This window comes from Nicotiana tomentosiformis, chromosome 3 (assembly GCF_000390325.3).
Source record: "Nicotiana tomentosiformis chromosome 3, ASM39032v3, whole genome shotgun sequence".
Classification (NCBI taxonomy): Eukaryota; Viridiplantae; Streptophyta; class Magnoliopsida; order Solanales; family Solanaceae; genus Nicotiana; species Nicotiana tomentosiformis.
Window position 1 is genome coordinate 124,400,096 of NC_090814.1, and position 17,536 is coordinate 124,417,631.

General features: G+C 39.3%; 1 protein-coding gene, 1 non-coding gene and 1 pseudogene across 2 annotated transcripts; 2 read left to right on the forward strand and 1 right to left on the reverse strand.

The window, feature by feature from the left end:
• The first annotated feature begins 7,520 nt into the window (after positions 1 to 7,520).
• Positions 7,521 to 7,627, forward strand: LOC117278184 (small nucleolar RNA R71). The gene has a single exon (XR_004508501.1). It is a non-coding gene; the product is annotated as a small nucleolar RNA R71 (small nucleolar RNA).
• Positions 7,628 to 12,738: 5,111 nt separating this feature from the next.
• LOC104099470 (probable splicing factor 3A subunit 1) lies at positions 12,739 to 14,024 on the forward strand (annotated as a pseudogene).
• Positions 14,025 to 14,372: 348 nt separating this feature from the next.
• LOC104099468 (uncharacterized) lies at positions 14,373 to 17,377 on the reverse strand. The gene is made up of 2 exons (XM_009606475.4): positions 15,916 to 17,377; positions 14,373 to 14,895 (listed from the first exon to the last, which is right to left on the reverse strand). Exon 1 carries the CDS (start codon positions 17,235 to 17,237, stop codon positions 15,918 to 15,920), a length of 1,320 nt encoding a protein of 439 aa, XP_009604770.1. The 5' UTR covers positions 17,238 to 17,377; the 3' UTR covers positions 14,373 to 14,895; positions 15,916 to 15,917.
• Positions 17,378 to 17,536: the final 159 nt, after the last annotated feature.

Genomic DNA, 17,536 nt, shown 5'->3' on the forward strand with positions numbered 1-17,536 from the left:
CTGTGGTGCCTAGTTGCTCCGGCTTGAATAGTATGATGTACCACTGACAAATTGTTGTCCTTTTAAAACCCTTGATACTATAAGAACATAGAGAATATTGTCACTCTACCTCAATTACGTTAATCGCCTTACCAGGATTAGAAAAGGATATCACACGAGGATTTGTTGAATCACCGGTTAAAATCCACCATATGTATTTACCCAATTTATTTTGTGAAGTTGCATTAATTAAGCACATTTGGAGTCTTCGAGCTTCCAGTTACATCAAATTAGCTAAGCTTAGTAGTCAGAGTATAATATTAATCAAATTGCTCTCTTTATTTTTACACGCGAAAAATTTACTTTTACACGTAAGAGATTTATCTTTTATACACAAGAGATCTAAAAAGGTTATTTTTTTAATTTTAAAATTGTAAACAGACGTTCTGTACAAATAGCACAACCAAGAGGACTCAAACATTTTGAGCACAAGTTTTTCTTGATTTGATTCTAACAACAACAACAACGAAGCTGTTTTCAAATGACCCTCGGCATCCTTCCCTCCAAGAACTCTCCATCTTGCTCTTGGGGTGACTCGAACTCACAACCTCTTGATTGAAAGTGGAGGGTGCTTACCATCAGAGCAACCCACCTTGTCGACAACTCTTGGTTTGACACTAACAGAGCAAGTAATTTCATTATGGGCAAAAGTTTCACTTTATTTTGACTTCTCTTCTGCAATGAAAATTTACATCCAATTGCCCCTCAAAGCTTATAAAAATACGTAGAATTGAGAAATTTGCTCCTGCAAAATTTGGGGAACTTTTACCATAACACAATCTTATTATACGTCAAGTATATATATGGGATTTTCTTTTCAAATTAAATTCACCTTCAAATACAACTTTTAACTTTTAATAGTAGTAGTAACCTCAAGAACAACTTATGCGAATGCTTCGTGAATCTCATGATCTGATTTATTACTTGGGAAGAAAATGGAATCATCTTGCCTCGCACCTCCACTTCATACACTGCATCTAAACTGGCATCGGGTTGCCAGTTAGCATAAAACTCCTTAACCATGTTCACATTCACCGACTCACCGGGACGGAACAAGCTTTCAAAACCCATGTATTTGATGTTATTGTAAATCCCCGAGTATTTCCTGACTGGCTTACCATCATCAATGCCAACTTCCTCTCACCGCCGAAACAAAGGTCCGGTACCACATCCTAGCATGAGTTGGCACAACCCGAATGCCATACTTGCAGCCTAGTACTACATCCGCATCACGATCAATGCTCTCTTCTTCCTCCTCCACTGGGGCGGAGGGAGGTGCCCGCCTACCTCCTCGACGGCTACTAGAGGCAACCTCTGAGGTACCTTTGTTAGGACGACGAGATATTGTACCTGCACAAAACGAACAACATTAACCACAACACTGAAAATAAAAAACAAGACCGAACGGGGTAACCACACCACACTTATGTTATTGGCATGTTTACAAGTACAATATCTATCGGGGACTCAGACTACCCCATTGAAAGTACACCACGAGTAATCCACGACCCATCCGACCACCAACATAACCTTACAACAACATAACCACGGACTATACTAGTGTAAAAGACAAAATTAAGAAGCTAAACTAGTAATTAAGAAAAGAAGCATAAGAAGTTAGTCTAATCCACTACTAACAAAATTTACGATACAATACAACACTACACACGTGCTTAGCATGAATCAGGCACCCCATTTAACACCTAGTAACACATTAATATGGGGTGGTCAATTAATTAGCACTCGGAGTTAACAAATTAAAGTTTCACAACATACGAACATGACCTCTCACCCCACACTTATCATCTAGCATCACATCCCACAAAGCACTTCCCTTCAACATTAGCAACACTACACAATTTTATATCACTAAGACATTTCAACAAACACATTGTGGGCATACCTTTCACGTTCTTATTTAAATTCAAAGTGGGTTAGAATCATCGTACAACCACATCAAAAACATCACTCACCATAATCACAACATCACCACATCTTCCTAATAGCACAAAATGCATAATTTTACAAAAAACTTTACCAATTTTCGGCCACTTGGGCACCCCCACCAAGCTTCAACATAAATTAACTCCAACACCATAAAAATACACCAAAAATCACCTATAATCATAAGAACAATGAAAACCCCACAAGTTTATGCAAGAATTTCGGCCAAAATAGAAGAAAATTTAGCTAAAAGATTAGCACAAAATAAAATACCTAGGGTTAGAGAACTTAAACTAAAGTTAACTAAAATCTACAATTAAATACTAAAAGAAGGAGAGGAAGAACTTACTTTGATGAGTGATGGAGGTGGGAGAATTGGAGGTGAAGAACTTTGAACAAAAAGAAGAAGAATGGGGGATTTAGGGGTGAGTTAGAGATATGATGGAAAGTGAAAAAAAAAAAAGTGTGTGTGGAAAAAACTGGGTGGGGGTAGTAGTAGTCTGTCCCGTTTTTTTCAAAATCAGATTTTAATTTTATTTTTTTTTAAAATGTTAAAGGCCAAAAAATTTACACTATCGCGTCACTGCGCGTGGCACCTCATGCGGCGCGGTAGGCCAATTTACAGGTCGCACCCCGACTCTATTTTGTACTTATTTTGTGTTCGATTCATGCTCATACCAAAAACAATTACCAAAACTCCTTAACTCTAATAATCCTAAATTACTATTATCTATCTAGTCTACAAAAGCAATAAAGAGGGTTAGAAGTAGTTCTGAGTTATAGTCGTGAGCTTGATTCCGTCACTTAGGCTCATTTGATCACGATGCTGGAGGATTGCTTGTCAAATCCTCCAACAAGGTATTGTTTTAACCTGTGCCCATTCACCTTAAAACTTTCATTCCCTTCTTCATCCTGTATTTCAATGGCGCCATACGGTGAGACGTGTTTCACCACATACGAACCTGTCCATCTTGATTTGAATTTTTCGGGGAACAATCTAAGTCTACTATTGTATAGTAAGACTGTGTCCCCTTCATGAAACTCCTTTCGCTTAATCAGAAGATCATGCCATCTCTTTGTCTTTTCCTTAAAGATTCACGTATTTTCATACGCATCCTGTCTAAACTCCTCCAATTCGTTCATCTGCGCCAACCTGTGTTTACCTGCAAGACTAAGATCAAGATTAAGCATGTTAATTGCCCAATAAGCTTTATGTTTTATCTCAACAGGTAGATGACGTGATTTTCCATACACTAATTTGAATGGTGAAGTCCCTATGATTGTTTTTAACGCAGTTCTTTATGCCCATAGAGCTTCATCCAACTTTGCAAACCAATCCTTACGAGAAGCACTAACCGTCTTTTCAAGAATTCGGTTAAGTTCACGGTTAGCCATTTCAACTTGCCCACTAGTTTGGGCATGGTATGGGGTTCAAGTTTTATGTGTGACCTTATACTTAGATAACAATGCATCGAACTGTTTGTTCACAAAGTGCGACCCATTGTTACTGATAATCACTCGATGTGTCCCAAAGCGGGTAAAGATATTCTTCCGATAGGAACTCACACACCACCCGAGAATCATTGGTCCTAGTAGGTATTGCTTCGACCCATTTAGAGGCGTAGTCAATGGCTACTAGGATATACTCATATGAATAAGACGATGGGAACAAACCCATGAAGTCAATGCCCCAAACGTCAAAAATTTCACATACTAAAATGGAGTTTAGTATCATCTCATCCCTCTTGCTAATGTTACCTACCCTTTGACACTTGTCACATGCAGCTACATACGCCCGTGTGTCTTTGTACAAAGTAGTCCAATAGAAATCAGCTTCCATGACCTTTGTTGCAGTGTGATTTCCACCATAGTATCCTCCAGCTGCTCCATCATGGCAATGAGAAAGAATGCTTGCCATCTCTTCTTCAGGAACACACCTTCGAATCACACCATATGCACACAGTTTAAACAAGAAAGGGTTATTCCAAAAATAACTTTTTACCTCACCTTGAAGCTTCCTTCTTTGATCACGAAAGAGGTCACGCGGAAACCATCCGCTAGCCAAAAAGTTGGCTAAATCAGCATACCAAGGTGGCCTTTCAGAGACTGCATCAATGGAAAAAATCTGCTCATCAGGGAACTCCTCCCTTACATCAACTGTTTCAACCAGAGGTCTCTCAAGTCGAGATAGATTATCGGCGACTTGATTTTCTATGCCCTTCCTATCTTTGATGTCCAAGTCAAACTCTTGGAGAAACAATACCCACCGCATCAGACGCGGCTTGGACTCATTCTTACTTAACAGATATTTCAAGGCTTAGTGATCCGTGTGTACAATAACTTTGCTCCCCATCAGGTATGATCTAAACTTGTCAAAAGCAAAGACCACAGCAAAGAACTCTTTCTTAGTAGTGGCATAGTTGACTTGAGCATCATTCAACGTCCTGCTGTATAGTAAATGGGCCTAAACATTTTATCTTTTCTTTACCCCAGAACTTCCCCCACAGCTACATCACTGGCATCACACATTATCTCAAATGGTTGGCTCCAATCAGGTGTCACAATAATAGGAGTACTTACAAGCTTTTCCTTTATCAATTTGAATGCTCGTAAGCACTCCACATTGAAAACAAACTTGACATCTTTCGCTAGCAATGCAGTCAACGGTTTGGTAATGCTGGAGAAGTTTTTGATGAACCTCCTATAGAACCCGACATGTATCAAGAAACTCCTTATGCTCGTGACAGAAGTTGGTGGAGGGAGCCTAGCAATTACATCCACCTTGGTTCTATCAACTTCAATTCCATGTGCAGTTACTTTGTGGCCCCAAACAATTCCCTCTTTCACCATGAAGTGACACTTCTCCCAATTAAGAACCAGGTGCGTGGCTTCACAATGTTTAAGCACAAGCTCCAAATTCTTCAAGCAGTCCTCAAAGTCATCACCAAAGAGGGTGAAATCATCCATGAATACTTCTAGATACTTCCCATTTAAATCAAAAAATATAGACATCATGTACCTTTGAAAAGTGGCAGGTGCATTACACAACACAAACGACATCCTTCTGTAAGCAAAAATACCTGACGGACAAGTGAATGTGGTCTTCTCAACATCTTCTGGGGTAATGGGTATCTGATTGTAGCCCGAGTACCCATCCAAGAAGCAGTAACATCCATGTCCAGCTACTTTCTCGAGCATTTGATCAATAAAGGGGAGTGAGAAGTGGTCCTTCCTTGTTGCATCATTCAACCTTCTATAATCAATGCACATTCTCCATCCAGTGACTGTTCTTGTGGGGATAAATTCATTATCTTCATTTTTCACCACTGTCATGTCCCCCTTCTTAGGTACAACTTGTACTGGACTAATCCACTGACTATCAGAGATGGAAAAAATCACTCTAGTATCTAGCAATTGATGATCTCCCTGTGCATTACCTCCTCCAAATTTTTGTTCAACTTGCGTTAGGGATGCACCACTGGTTTGTTATTTTCTTCCAACGGAATTTTGTGCATGCAAATGGCTGGATTGATTCCTTGAATATCAGCTATACTCCATCCAATGGCCTTCTTGTGCTTCTTTAGTAGCTCCACCAGTTGTCGCTCTTGTGTACCTGTCAAGTCAGCAGAAATAATCACATAAAAATTGTTAGTTTCAAGAAAAACATATTTTAAGTGAGTGGGGAGGACTTTCAATTACACATTAGGCTTAGAAGCCTCCTCTTTTAGTTCCTCCTCATCAACCACTTGATCCTCAGTTTCAAGAGCTTTAGCCTCCTTCTTTATTTCAGGATCTTCATCATCCACCGTGCCAGACTGAGTAATACACCTCTCTAGAGTATCCCCCACAAGCTTGTCATACTTGTATTTTTCAGCCAATTCTCCAACAACATCCAGCTTGAAACACGAGTAGGCGGACGCCTAATCACTGGGGTATTTCATCATCCTCTTCATCTGGAACACCACTTTTTCGTTGCCCACTCTGAGCATAAGATGTCCTTCATAGATATCAAGGATAGCTCTGCCTGTACATAAGAATGGCCTCCCTAAAATTACAGGCACCTCCTTGTTCACCTCCATATCCACCACAATAAAGTCTACGGGAAACACAAACTTGTCCACCCGTACTAGAATATCCTCAATGATTCCCTTAGGTAAAATGGTAATCTGGTCAGCCAGTTGTAGGGATACTGGTATTGATTAAATCACTCCAAGATCACCTTCCAGTTTCTTGAATACAAACAGAGGCATTAGATTTATAGACGCACCAGAATCACAGAGGGCTTTATCGAATTTTTTACTCTCCAACGAGCATGGTGTGGTAAAGCTTCCTGGGTCCCCACACTTTTGGGAAATTTTATTTTGTAATATGGCACTGCAGTGGGCATTCAGCTTGACCACGGTTATCTCCTCCAATTTTCTCTTGCTAGACAAGATTTCCTTCAAGAACTTTGCATAAGCAGGCATCTGAGTGAGTACCTTTGTGAAGGGAATGTTCACATAGAGTTGTTTGAGCATCTCCAAGAATAGCTCAAAATATTTGTCAAGTTTTTCCCGCTTCATCTTTTAAGGGAATGGTAGAGTTGGCATATGTCTACTTTCTCCAATCTCCTTTTGTACCCCACTACTCTTGCCTTTCTGCTCTTTACCTTTTTTCTCCGTTGGTGTCTCGGCCTGCTTGTTCACCGCCTCGGGTCTAGCTTTCACCACTGGATCAGCAAATGTTTTGCCACTTCTCAGAGATACATCTTTGATTGTTTCCTTTTTGGGTTCTTTTCAGTGTAAGAAGGCAAAGTCCCAGGAGCCATCTCTGATAACAAATTTGCAATCTATCCTAATTGTATTTCTAAATTCCGGATGGTCATGCCCTGCTCTCGAATGGTTGTGCCCTGCTCTCGAATGGCTGTGCCCTGAGTCTCAAATTTTTTATTTGATTTGTTGATGAATGCTTTCATGAGATCTTCCATACTAGACTGATTTGACAGTTGTGGCTGGTATTGCTGCCTCTGCTGGTTCTGAAAACCTGGTGGTCCTTGACCCTGGGGTTTGAGATTATTTTGCTTCCATGAATTCAAGATCCCACTAGGTGAACTCCACGAAAAACCTTGATGTCTTTGACCCATAGCATTATAGTTGTTCCCACCTAGGTAGTATCCTCTATTAAAGTTCCCCACAGCGTTGACTTACTCAGGTGATGCTTGACACTCATGTGTAGGGTGTCCCAATCTACAAAAGTCACATGCTATTTGCGGCTCATTCTATACCTTGGCCAATGTCAGCTTTTTTATCTCCTTGGCCATGGTGTCTAGCTGGGCTTGCATGGATGTGTTAGAGTCCACCTGGTGAAGCCCAACTGATTTTCTTTTGTCATTACTCTCAGCCGGTCACTGATTAGCATCCTCAGATAATTCATCAAGGATAAAGACAGCCTCCTCCAGCATTTTCTTCATTAGTGAACCTCCGCATGCAGTATTCAGAGTTCGTCACGAGGATGGTGTCAGTCCATCCCAAAAATCCTGGAGTTGCATCCATAAATCGATTCCATTGTGCTGACACTTTCTAACTATCTCCTTGAATCGTTCCCAATCTTCAAAAACCTTTTCTGTCTCCTTCTGGCAGAAATTGTGGATTTCCCTTCTGAACTTCCCTATTTTTGCAGCTGAGAAGTACTTCTCAAGAAAGTTCTTGGTAATATTTTTCCATGTCCTGATAGAACTTGTAGGTAAGCTACGAAGCCATTGCTTCGTGTCATATTTCAATGAAAAGAGGAATGCCCTTAAGTAGACTGCATCCTTTGATACTCCATTGTAATAGAAGGTGTTCATGATATCTTCAAAGTCGATCAAGTGAGTATTAGGTGTCACGACCCAAAATCCAAAAAGGTCGTGATGGCGCCGGACGCCACTGTCAGGCAAGCCAACCATAATCAATTAACTTAATTACCCATTTTAGTATTTTTGAAATAAAAATTTCTTCAATGAAATAGTAAAGATAAAACTCATAGAGTAAATGATAAATATTTTTAAAAACTAAATTTCTAAACAATTCACAACCATTCCCAAAATCCGGTGTCACAAGAGCATGAGCATTTACTAGTGAATTAAAATAAAATACAGCATCTGTCCAGAATATAAATTAGACAGGAAAGTATAATAACTCTGACGGAGATTCTGTTAGCTGTGGATCATAATATAGAATACAGCTCACCTATGTCCCCACAATTATTAACCACACCTCTGCGCCCATAAGGCCGCTATACATATATGTACCTGCACAATAAAATGTGCAGCAAGTGCAGTATGAGTACGAAAATAATGTGTACCCAGTAAGTATCAAGCCTAATCTCGAAAAGGTAGAGACGAGATGGCCGACTATGATACTCACTATGGGTCAATAATATTAAATAATCATGAAAATAGAAATATTTATATCGACGTGATTCACATAATTAACAATAATTTTATTGAACTAGCAGAAGTAATTAAATTCCTTCAATTCCAATAATTCTCAATATATTAATTAAATTCCTTCAATTCAAATAATTTCTAATCTATTAATTAAATCCTTCAAATTCAATAAAAATTTCAATTTATCAAATAGCTTTACAAGCTGTAATAAACTGTCCAAGTATCGTGTAATTATTATTATTCAGCACGATTTCTGCCGAGGTCGTACGGCCCGATCCAGAGTTTCGTGTACACTGCCGAGGGATGTGCGGCACGATCCATAGATGCATCTATCCTGCTGAGGGGTTCGGCCCGCTCTACAAGAAAGGAGGACATTTTCTTATATACCTCCGGAAGGAGAGTATATTTATTATAAGATAAATTCGGGAGGAAAAATAATTTCTTTTAATAATTAATTAATTTAAACAGAAAATCAAGCATATGAGGTTTTCATCCTTTAATATCTTTATCTGAAAATTTATAATATATAATATCTTTATCTAACAATTCACAATATATTCATATGTATATCAATTAATATTAATTAAATAAAAAATATAATTTACACAAGTAATTCATGCTTTGAGTCCTAAACTACCCGGACTTTAACATTAATAGTAGCTACGCATGGACTCTCGTCACCTCGAGCGTACGTAGCCCCTGCAATTAGCAACAATTATTCAATTTAATCCCTATGGGGTAATTTTCCCCTCACAAGATTAGACAAGAGACTTACCTCGCTCCGAAGTTCCATAGCCGGCTCCCAAGCTTTTCAAATAACTCGACCGATGCCTAACGCTCCAAAACTCGCTTTCGCTTTATTAACATTCACAAGCTTTTAATCTTCCTCTGACATCGCAACATTGAGTAAAATTCTCATACGCCACCAACAAATTGGTATCTACAATTACAATCCCAATTACAATCAAAATATGACTCAAAAATATTTATCAATATCCATTTACGGCTCTCAAGTTGGCTACAAGCCTCCAGCTCAAATCATCTAATAGGTTCACTTACTAGCACATTCAGCTCCACTCTTATCATTCAATACCCATTTGAAGTCATCAATGATACTACATAAATTCTCCAACACCGCCAAATTACTATTCATCGTCTTCCTTAACCAACATTTCCAAAACATTCAATTTGGTGATTACTTAGTTGAATACTTCCAACTAAGCTAGAAAATGATTCCATAGATTTATTGCATCCTTTAATTTCATTTCTAAGAACACTATTTATCTTTCCCTCATTTTCTCAAGAACACTATTCATGCCATGAACTAGAGTTTATGAAATCAATTATCCAACCATAACAACTTGAAACAAATATTAGAAATACTCTCACCGACTCATAAGAAATGAGTTTGAAGCATTAGTATTACCTTCTTGAAGTTTTTCCTTGAAATTCCAATATTTGGAAAATTTGGTGTTCTTGAACAACTTGAAAGATTTCTAGGGATTTCAAAGGTTGAAGGATGTTAATACTAGTGTTAATAGGATGTTATTAACTTAAAATATCCAAAAAAAAAAACTCACATTGTATTCTTTAGTAGTCCCCAAGGTCGAATCCACCATGAAAGAACCAATCCCTAGCTCAAGAAAATTCCCAAAAATGGTTGCTGCCCGTGACTGCCTTATAAAGGCACAGGTGCTTCAGCGAGTTGTACCTTGCGCTTTGCAGGTTGTACCTCGTATTACAAGTTTTGCCCTGCTGCACACTTTTTACTAAAACGTCCATAAGTCCTTGTAGAAATATCCAAATGACGAACGGTTAAAAGCGTTAGAAACTAGACTCGAAGATCTTTCATTTGATAGGTTGTCCACCATATAACTCCTTATATATATATATATATATATATATGTAGGCATGCTCGTATATATATATATATATATATATAGGCATGCTCGTCCAAAGTTAGGTTTTTGTTTGTACTCATTTGGAACTTTAGTCTATCAAGTAATTTCCAACTTAATTAAGACCTAGGGCTCTCCTTAGACCCTACATCACTTATAACATGACTCGTTCACTTATTAACATACGAACCTGCCGGAACCTTCAAGTTCCGATTCCGGTGTCGTTTTCTCAAAATATTGACCGAAGTCAAACTTGCCCTTTTAAGGCTAACTTAAGGAACCAAGTGTTCCGATTTCAACCCAAACACTTCCAAATCCCGAACCAACCATCCCCGAAAGTCATAAATCATTAAAAATACATTCGGGGAGTTTTATTTAGGGAAACGGGGTTCTAAAAGTTAAAACGACCGGTTGGGTCGTTACATTAGGATCTTCATTCACCTTCCCTATGAAAGTGCAGTTGTTTTGGATAGTTTGAAGCAAGCCTTACTTCAATTCGAAGTTGTTTGTTGCTATGAGTGGGGTCTGACACTTAACAGTCCTTGATTATATATTGGCCTAGCATAGTCACCTAATGATCTTACATGCCTGGGTGTTGCATTCTCGAACTGGTCTTCAACCAAGGGTTGGTTTAGATTGAATCTTCGACCCCCATCATCATTGACGGTCTCATGAGCAATTTTCCAGGCTGCTTATTGTTGTGTTGCCTCTTGGGCAGCTAAGTCTACTCCATCGTTCTCTTTGTTTGCCATGTTATCTTGAGTCGAAGTTTGACCCAAGAAATTTTCTGTTAATTCTCTTTCTTTTCTCAGTTGTCGCGGGTGTTTCTCCAACTCTGGTTTATAGGGTATCACTTCCTTTGAAGAAGATTGAGTCATACACCAGAGAAATCAAACGTGTATCCTGCACACAAGTAAGAAACGTGAATAACTAAAGTACAAATTGGTTCTTGAATTAGTACTAAAAACTATTTTAAATAATATTGATTGTCAATCCTCGGCAACGACGCCAAAATTTGACGAGCGCAAAACACAACACAAAATTATTGCTCGCTAGTCAAAGATAGTATAGTTTAATTATTATCTCCACAGGGATTGGATTTAAACAGTGTTCGAATAATCTCCAGTTGATTACTATCCAGGAAATTTAACACTTGATTTGATGACTGTTACTACGGGTAACTACTAAAAATTAAGCAAATAATAATTGATCACAAAAGACAGCAGATGAACAACAAAGAAATATCAATGAGGGGGATAAGGGTATTTGACTATATAGATGAAAGATAACTGACTCGGGATCCAATTCTTGAGTTAATTTATTCTATAATACGGTTAATTCTCATGAATTCAACCGATAATCAGATTGCACTTGAAGTTAATGTTCCTCTTTCGATTAAACGTTAATTCAATAATTAATCCAATTGAAGCACGGTAAATAATTGCAACAATCAAATGATGGTTATGATCTAAAACTTCTCACGAATATTTTTCTATTTTCTAGCTCGATTAACAATTCAAAAGGCTCTTTCGATTACATATTTGAATCACAATTTTAAACTAGAGCATAAGATGTGAAGAAATTCAATATCAAACTCCTCTTTTGATTAAGCAAAATAATAAATAACTCACAATAAAAATTAAAGCTCCATCTATTAATTCTAACAATTATCAAGAATCGAATCCCTACTCGAGTTATCGAAACACCGTATCTGTCAATACCCTAATGAAAATTACTCCATAATAATTGAGTAATATATCTCAAATAAATTTAAGAACAAAGAAAACATCAATTCTAATGATTCGATACAAACTCCCGTATTGCACCGATTGCAAGTTGTAGTATTGATGAATTATTGAGTCTTCTTGCCTTGGTCGGTTCTCCAATCTCCCGTAGGTCAAAAGTCCCTTCAAAATCGTATTTTTGGTGTATTTATACCGTGTAAAAACAAGCCCAGGCGAAACTACCCTTTCCTAGCCGAACTTGGAAATCACCCTGACAATTTTGATCAGTCGCGCAGCACGTTGTGCCGCCTCATGCGGCGCGCTAGTGAGGAAATCCAGAGAGCTTGCACTTTGCTTGTCAGACAACTTTTGCACTGTCGCGCCGCGCCTCGTGGCGCCCCATGCGGCACGGTAGTGGCTTTTTCTTAGAGTAAATTCATATGTTCACTTTTTGATATCCGGACTTGGTCCTCGACCCCCGAACGTGATCCCGGCTTAATTTCTTGGGCTTCTACTCAGACTTCAAAGCTCCAACTTGTTCGATTTCGCTCCAAATTACCTAAATAGTTCAAAATCATTTCCTATAAGGCATAAAATACGTAATAAGTATAATTTACTATCAATTAAGCTCAAACACACGTAAAATGCAATAATTATAGTGCAATACTACTGCTAAAACACGGATTTCTAACCTACCATCAAAGGTATTAGAGACGCAAATGTCGAAGAGAATGCTTATGTCAAGAGAAGGGGACCCACCAATGCGAATTGTGGAGAACTGGAAGAGGCCTGAAGAGAGGATCCAGGCAGAAAGGGACTCAATCAAGTGTGTTGTCTGTCCTATAACTGGTGAGTTAATACCTACTAAAGAGATGTCTGAACATATGAGGATATCTCTCATTGATCCCAAGTACAAGGAACAGAAGGAGAGAACGTTTGCTAAGATTAGGGAGACAACTCTTGCTCAGGATGATGAGATTTCTAGGAACATTGTTGGTCTTGCACAAACACGTCCTATATATTTGGTACTACAGAGGAAGAAGTTTCAAATGCAATCAAGGCAGAGATAAAGAAAAAGAAGGAAGTGCCTAAGCAGCTGAATAATCCTACGCCTCCTAATACAATCAAGTATTCCACTCCCACTAGTGCTGTAGTCGTTGCTCTACCTCCACCTCGACCTCCTATGGTCAACATGATTCCTCAGGTCCAGCCCCCAACTCCTCCAATGCCACAAATGCCCGGTCAGCAAAATCTCATGGTGAACTGTCCACCAATGCCTCCATTAATGACTATGAATTCACATAATCTTCCTGTTCCACCATCTCATGTATCACAATTTACGCCTTTGGGAGCACCTCGACCCTTTGTTCCCCTCGCGATGTCCCAGCTCGGAATACATATGGTGCCACCTCCTCCTATGTCCCAAGGAATGCCGCCACCACCTCCAGTAGAGGAAGCCCCTCCTCTTCCTGAAGAGCCAGAGCCGAAGAGGCAAAAGCTTGATGAGTCTGTTCTCATTCCTGAAGAGCAGTTTTTGGCTCAGAACTCGGGACCTGCAAGGATCAATGTATCTGTGGCGAATACAGAGGAAGGGAATTTCAAAGGACAGGTTCTGGAAATCACAGTGCAATCTCTGTCCGAAACCGTTAGCAGTCTAAAAGAGAAGATCTCTGGGGAGATCCATCTTCCTGCAAACAAACAGAAGCTGAGTGGAAAAGCAGGTTTTCTCAAGGACAACTTGTCTCTTGCATACTATAATGTTGCATCTGCGGAAACACTCACTCTCTCTCTGAGAGAAAGCGGTGGCAAAAAGAGATGAATGGAGTTATTTAGCACTTCAGAGGTTTTTCTTTGGAACTGTCAGCATTATCTAATCCCTGTTGTTAATTCAATGGATTCTCCATACTTTTTCATGTGATTTTGGAGATCATATTGGTTTTACTTCTAGCATTTCTTTCTCCAAATAAATCAACTTTATTCTTCAATAAATGCTAGTATATATAAATGATTTAGGGCCACTGACAATTGATTTCATTTCAACTCTTGCAAGACCGAGTGCTGCATTTGCAATTTTCTGAACTCATTTTTAAGAGAAGAACTTTCTGAACTTTGAAAAGTACCTATTTCATCTTAGTTGAATGTGTATGTGAAGTTCTAGCGGTCTGATTAATCGGAGAAGTTGCTTCAGGAATTAGTCCTTTAACCATTTAACGAATGTAATGCGTTTGCCACATCGACCTCAATTTTGTTAAGTGCCTTTTGACGCTTAAGGGGGTTTAACCTTACTGACGTAGGAAATAGAGGAAATGGACATCTTTGTTCATCTTCGTATTTTTCCAAGAGAAAGTTAAACATGTGGTGTCGATGTGAATATGCATGGTATAACACATTGCAATATCATTAATTCTCACCATCAAAGTAGAAATTCAAGAACGATAATGTACAAGCTGGCAAGACTGTCACTTTACACTGCACGACACTCTGACTTCTCCACGTTTCAGCCTACAACTACCAAGCTCCATCTAAAAAATTTCCCCATGATCTGCAACTTAATAAATTCACTCTCTTAAAAATATAAACAAACAGAAAACTCTTACTAGTTGTTTTGATACCAGAGGATGGGATAAAGGTTCCCTTGGCTTCAGAACAAAAGTTTAGTTATCCAAACAAATTTCCGCTCTCTCCAACCTTGACCGACTAGCCCATCACACTCTCTCTCTCTCTCTATCTACCAGCGCTCTTAAGTCAATTTACATCCTGATGGCATTGGGAGGAGGTGCACTCTAATTGCAAGGAGTCACAGTCCCACTGAGAAATCTGCTTTTGCCCTGCCAAGTTGTGAAGCGACTGATAACTATTCGTGATGAACCAGGCCTACTATACCCTGAAAAGGGAATATGAGTTAAATTCCATGCACCAATGATGACATAAAATCTTCAGATCACATTCAAATATCATCCGGTTGCAGTAAAATGTGGTCCGAAATAGTACTTGAATAGTCCAATGAACCGGACCCGGTGTATCAATAGCAACAAAATAAAAACATGGATAAAACAGATATACAGAGCATGAACACATGCTTAAATTGAACTAGTGCTAGTGTCAATCCTGATTTGGCCATCTATGGCCTCATTATACTATTCTCGGCTCAGAAATTATCATGACATTGATGAGGTTGCTCATACATGCTCTCAGGTCTAACACACTTAACTGCAGCTGCTATTAAGGACCTGTTTATGCATATGTCTAGCAGGATGGACTATTTTGCAAATATGATAAAAATGTGCTTGCTTCTCAAATATTTGACAAAATTCGATTTCCCTAACAAGCATCTGACTTTGTTGTCTTTCAAAGCGAATGCTGTTTTACTTATGCTCAACTTTTAGGCAAAGATTCCCACTGCCAATGACTCCTTGGACCTCAATTTCAAAATATTCAGTCTTGTATGACATTGGAAGAGTCCATGATCAAAACAAGCAAGAACATCCCATCTTAAACATCTGTAAAAAAGTGGAAAACTTTTTCCCTCCAAACTTGAAACTATGTTCACATGGTGCATTCAACATAAGAGCTATCGAGAACTCATTGATGAATATCAATGAGTCTAATAATCTGTGAGCTTTATACAATCTATAAGGTGTAACAGTAAATTTACAAAGAAAACTCAAATTAAATAGACAATTCATTCCTTCTACTGAACTTGCTTTATATACAAAGTTTTCAACATATAATAGTCAAGGGAATAAGACGTCAACAGAGTACTAACATCAAAATCATCTAATATATTAACAATCTTAATTCAAGGAAACCAACAACTAATTCCAACAGCAGATCAACAAAGAGCAGATGCATTGCTCAAAGGGTTGATGCTGTCAAGCCATCAACCCAAATGCAAAAAGTATACCTTCAATCAAGTTGACCAACTCTCTGAGTCGGGACCCTTCTCCTCCTCTCATAATCAGGATCATCAGTGGGCAACTCATGTCGACAAACTGGACAGGTATTCCTAATCCCAAGCCAAGGCACAATACAGTCGCCATGATACCTATGAGCACAGGGTAACTGTCTAGCCTTTTCTCCCAATATCATCTCGTCCTTGCAGATGGCACAAGTAGCATCATTCTTCTCTATATCATCTTTACTCACAGCCACAGTCAGAAGGTTTCTAACAACAGTTTTAGAAGCTGGTGGTTTTCCAACTAAACCATTCTCACCCTCTGCAAACTGTCCAAATAACAGCTCATATTCAGCAGTGTAATTATAATCGTCTTGATCAATATGACGAGCTAAATCGAATTCCACGTTTCCAATTTCAGGGTCAGGCTCCAAATTGTGAACATTCAACAGAAACTCCCACTCCAAATTTTCCAACTCTCTGGCCCTATCCTCTAGGGCAGGAGCAGATTCGGATATTTCCTCATCGTCTAAAAACATGCTAAGAATCTCTCTCTCATCAACTCTGCCATCAATTTCTTCCCACTCAAAGTCGTCATTATTCGCATCCCTATGATCATCCTCCAACTGGAATGAATCCCAACAGAGCCTAAGGCTCGGGTCATCACTGGCGTTATCACGAATATTTTCCTCATCGTCATCACCATCACCTTCATCCACATTGAAAAGTCTGCCCATAACGCAGTTCTCATCGGGATCCGAATCCGATCTAATATCCACAGCATGCAGCCCACTAACGAACTGCTCTGGGCCATCACAGTCTTCAACGTGGAACCCAGAATTATCGGTGTCCCCACAAAAACCTAACCCTAGCCCAAAATCTAGGTCTAAGCTACTCAAGCCCATAACGTCATTCCCTTCAATCACACCGAAACTGGCCTCTAACTCCGGCTCCGACAAATGAAGCAAATCAGGGTCCGAAATCACTCGGGTAGAAGATTGGACTTGTTCTACGCGTTGCTGAAACAGGTCCATGACGAAGTTTACTTGGTTCTCCCGGTCCAAAAGATCCATTGTGGTGATAACCGAATCGGGTTCTGAGACGTCGTCGCTTAAGGGAAAATTCGTGCGCCGTTGACGGGTCAAAGAGATTTGGGGGCGTGTAGGGAAATCGGAGAGATCTGGGGCAGTGAAAACGTCGAAGTTTTCACCGAAATCGTGAGCCCAGTAAGGAGAAGAGTCGAGGTCTTCAATAAAGGCGTTTGGATGTCCGTTAACGTCGTCTTCGCCTTCGTTGAGGAAATTGAGCAGCGAGATTGAGACCTGAGCCATTGCTGAAGCTGAGGAAATACTCTATTTTTTATGGAGGACTCCGTTTTTGGCTTTGGGTTTCCTTGTATTGATGGTTTTCTGGTAGGTGTGTGTGTGTGTGTGTGTGTAAGCAGTTGATTTTCTTGGCGTGTGAAATTATTAAAACATCAATATATCTGTTTGGACCAGCTGTGTTTGAAATTTAAATTGAGTCCTTGGGCATCCTTTATTCTGGACTATTTTACCCTCGTCAAATTTTGGCGGACAGTGATGTGTCCCTTATTCCTTCTCTCGTATGCCTGCGGTCACTTTTTAAGTTA

Excerpts from the sequence above, each read along its gene's own strand:
- LOC104099468 (XM_009606475.4), bottom strand. The coding sequence starts at position 17,237 with ATGGCTCAGGTCTCAATCTCGCTGCTCAATTTCCTCAACGAAGGCGAA.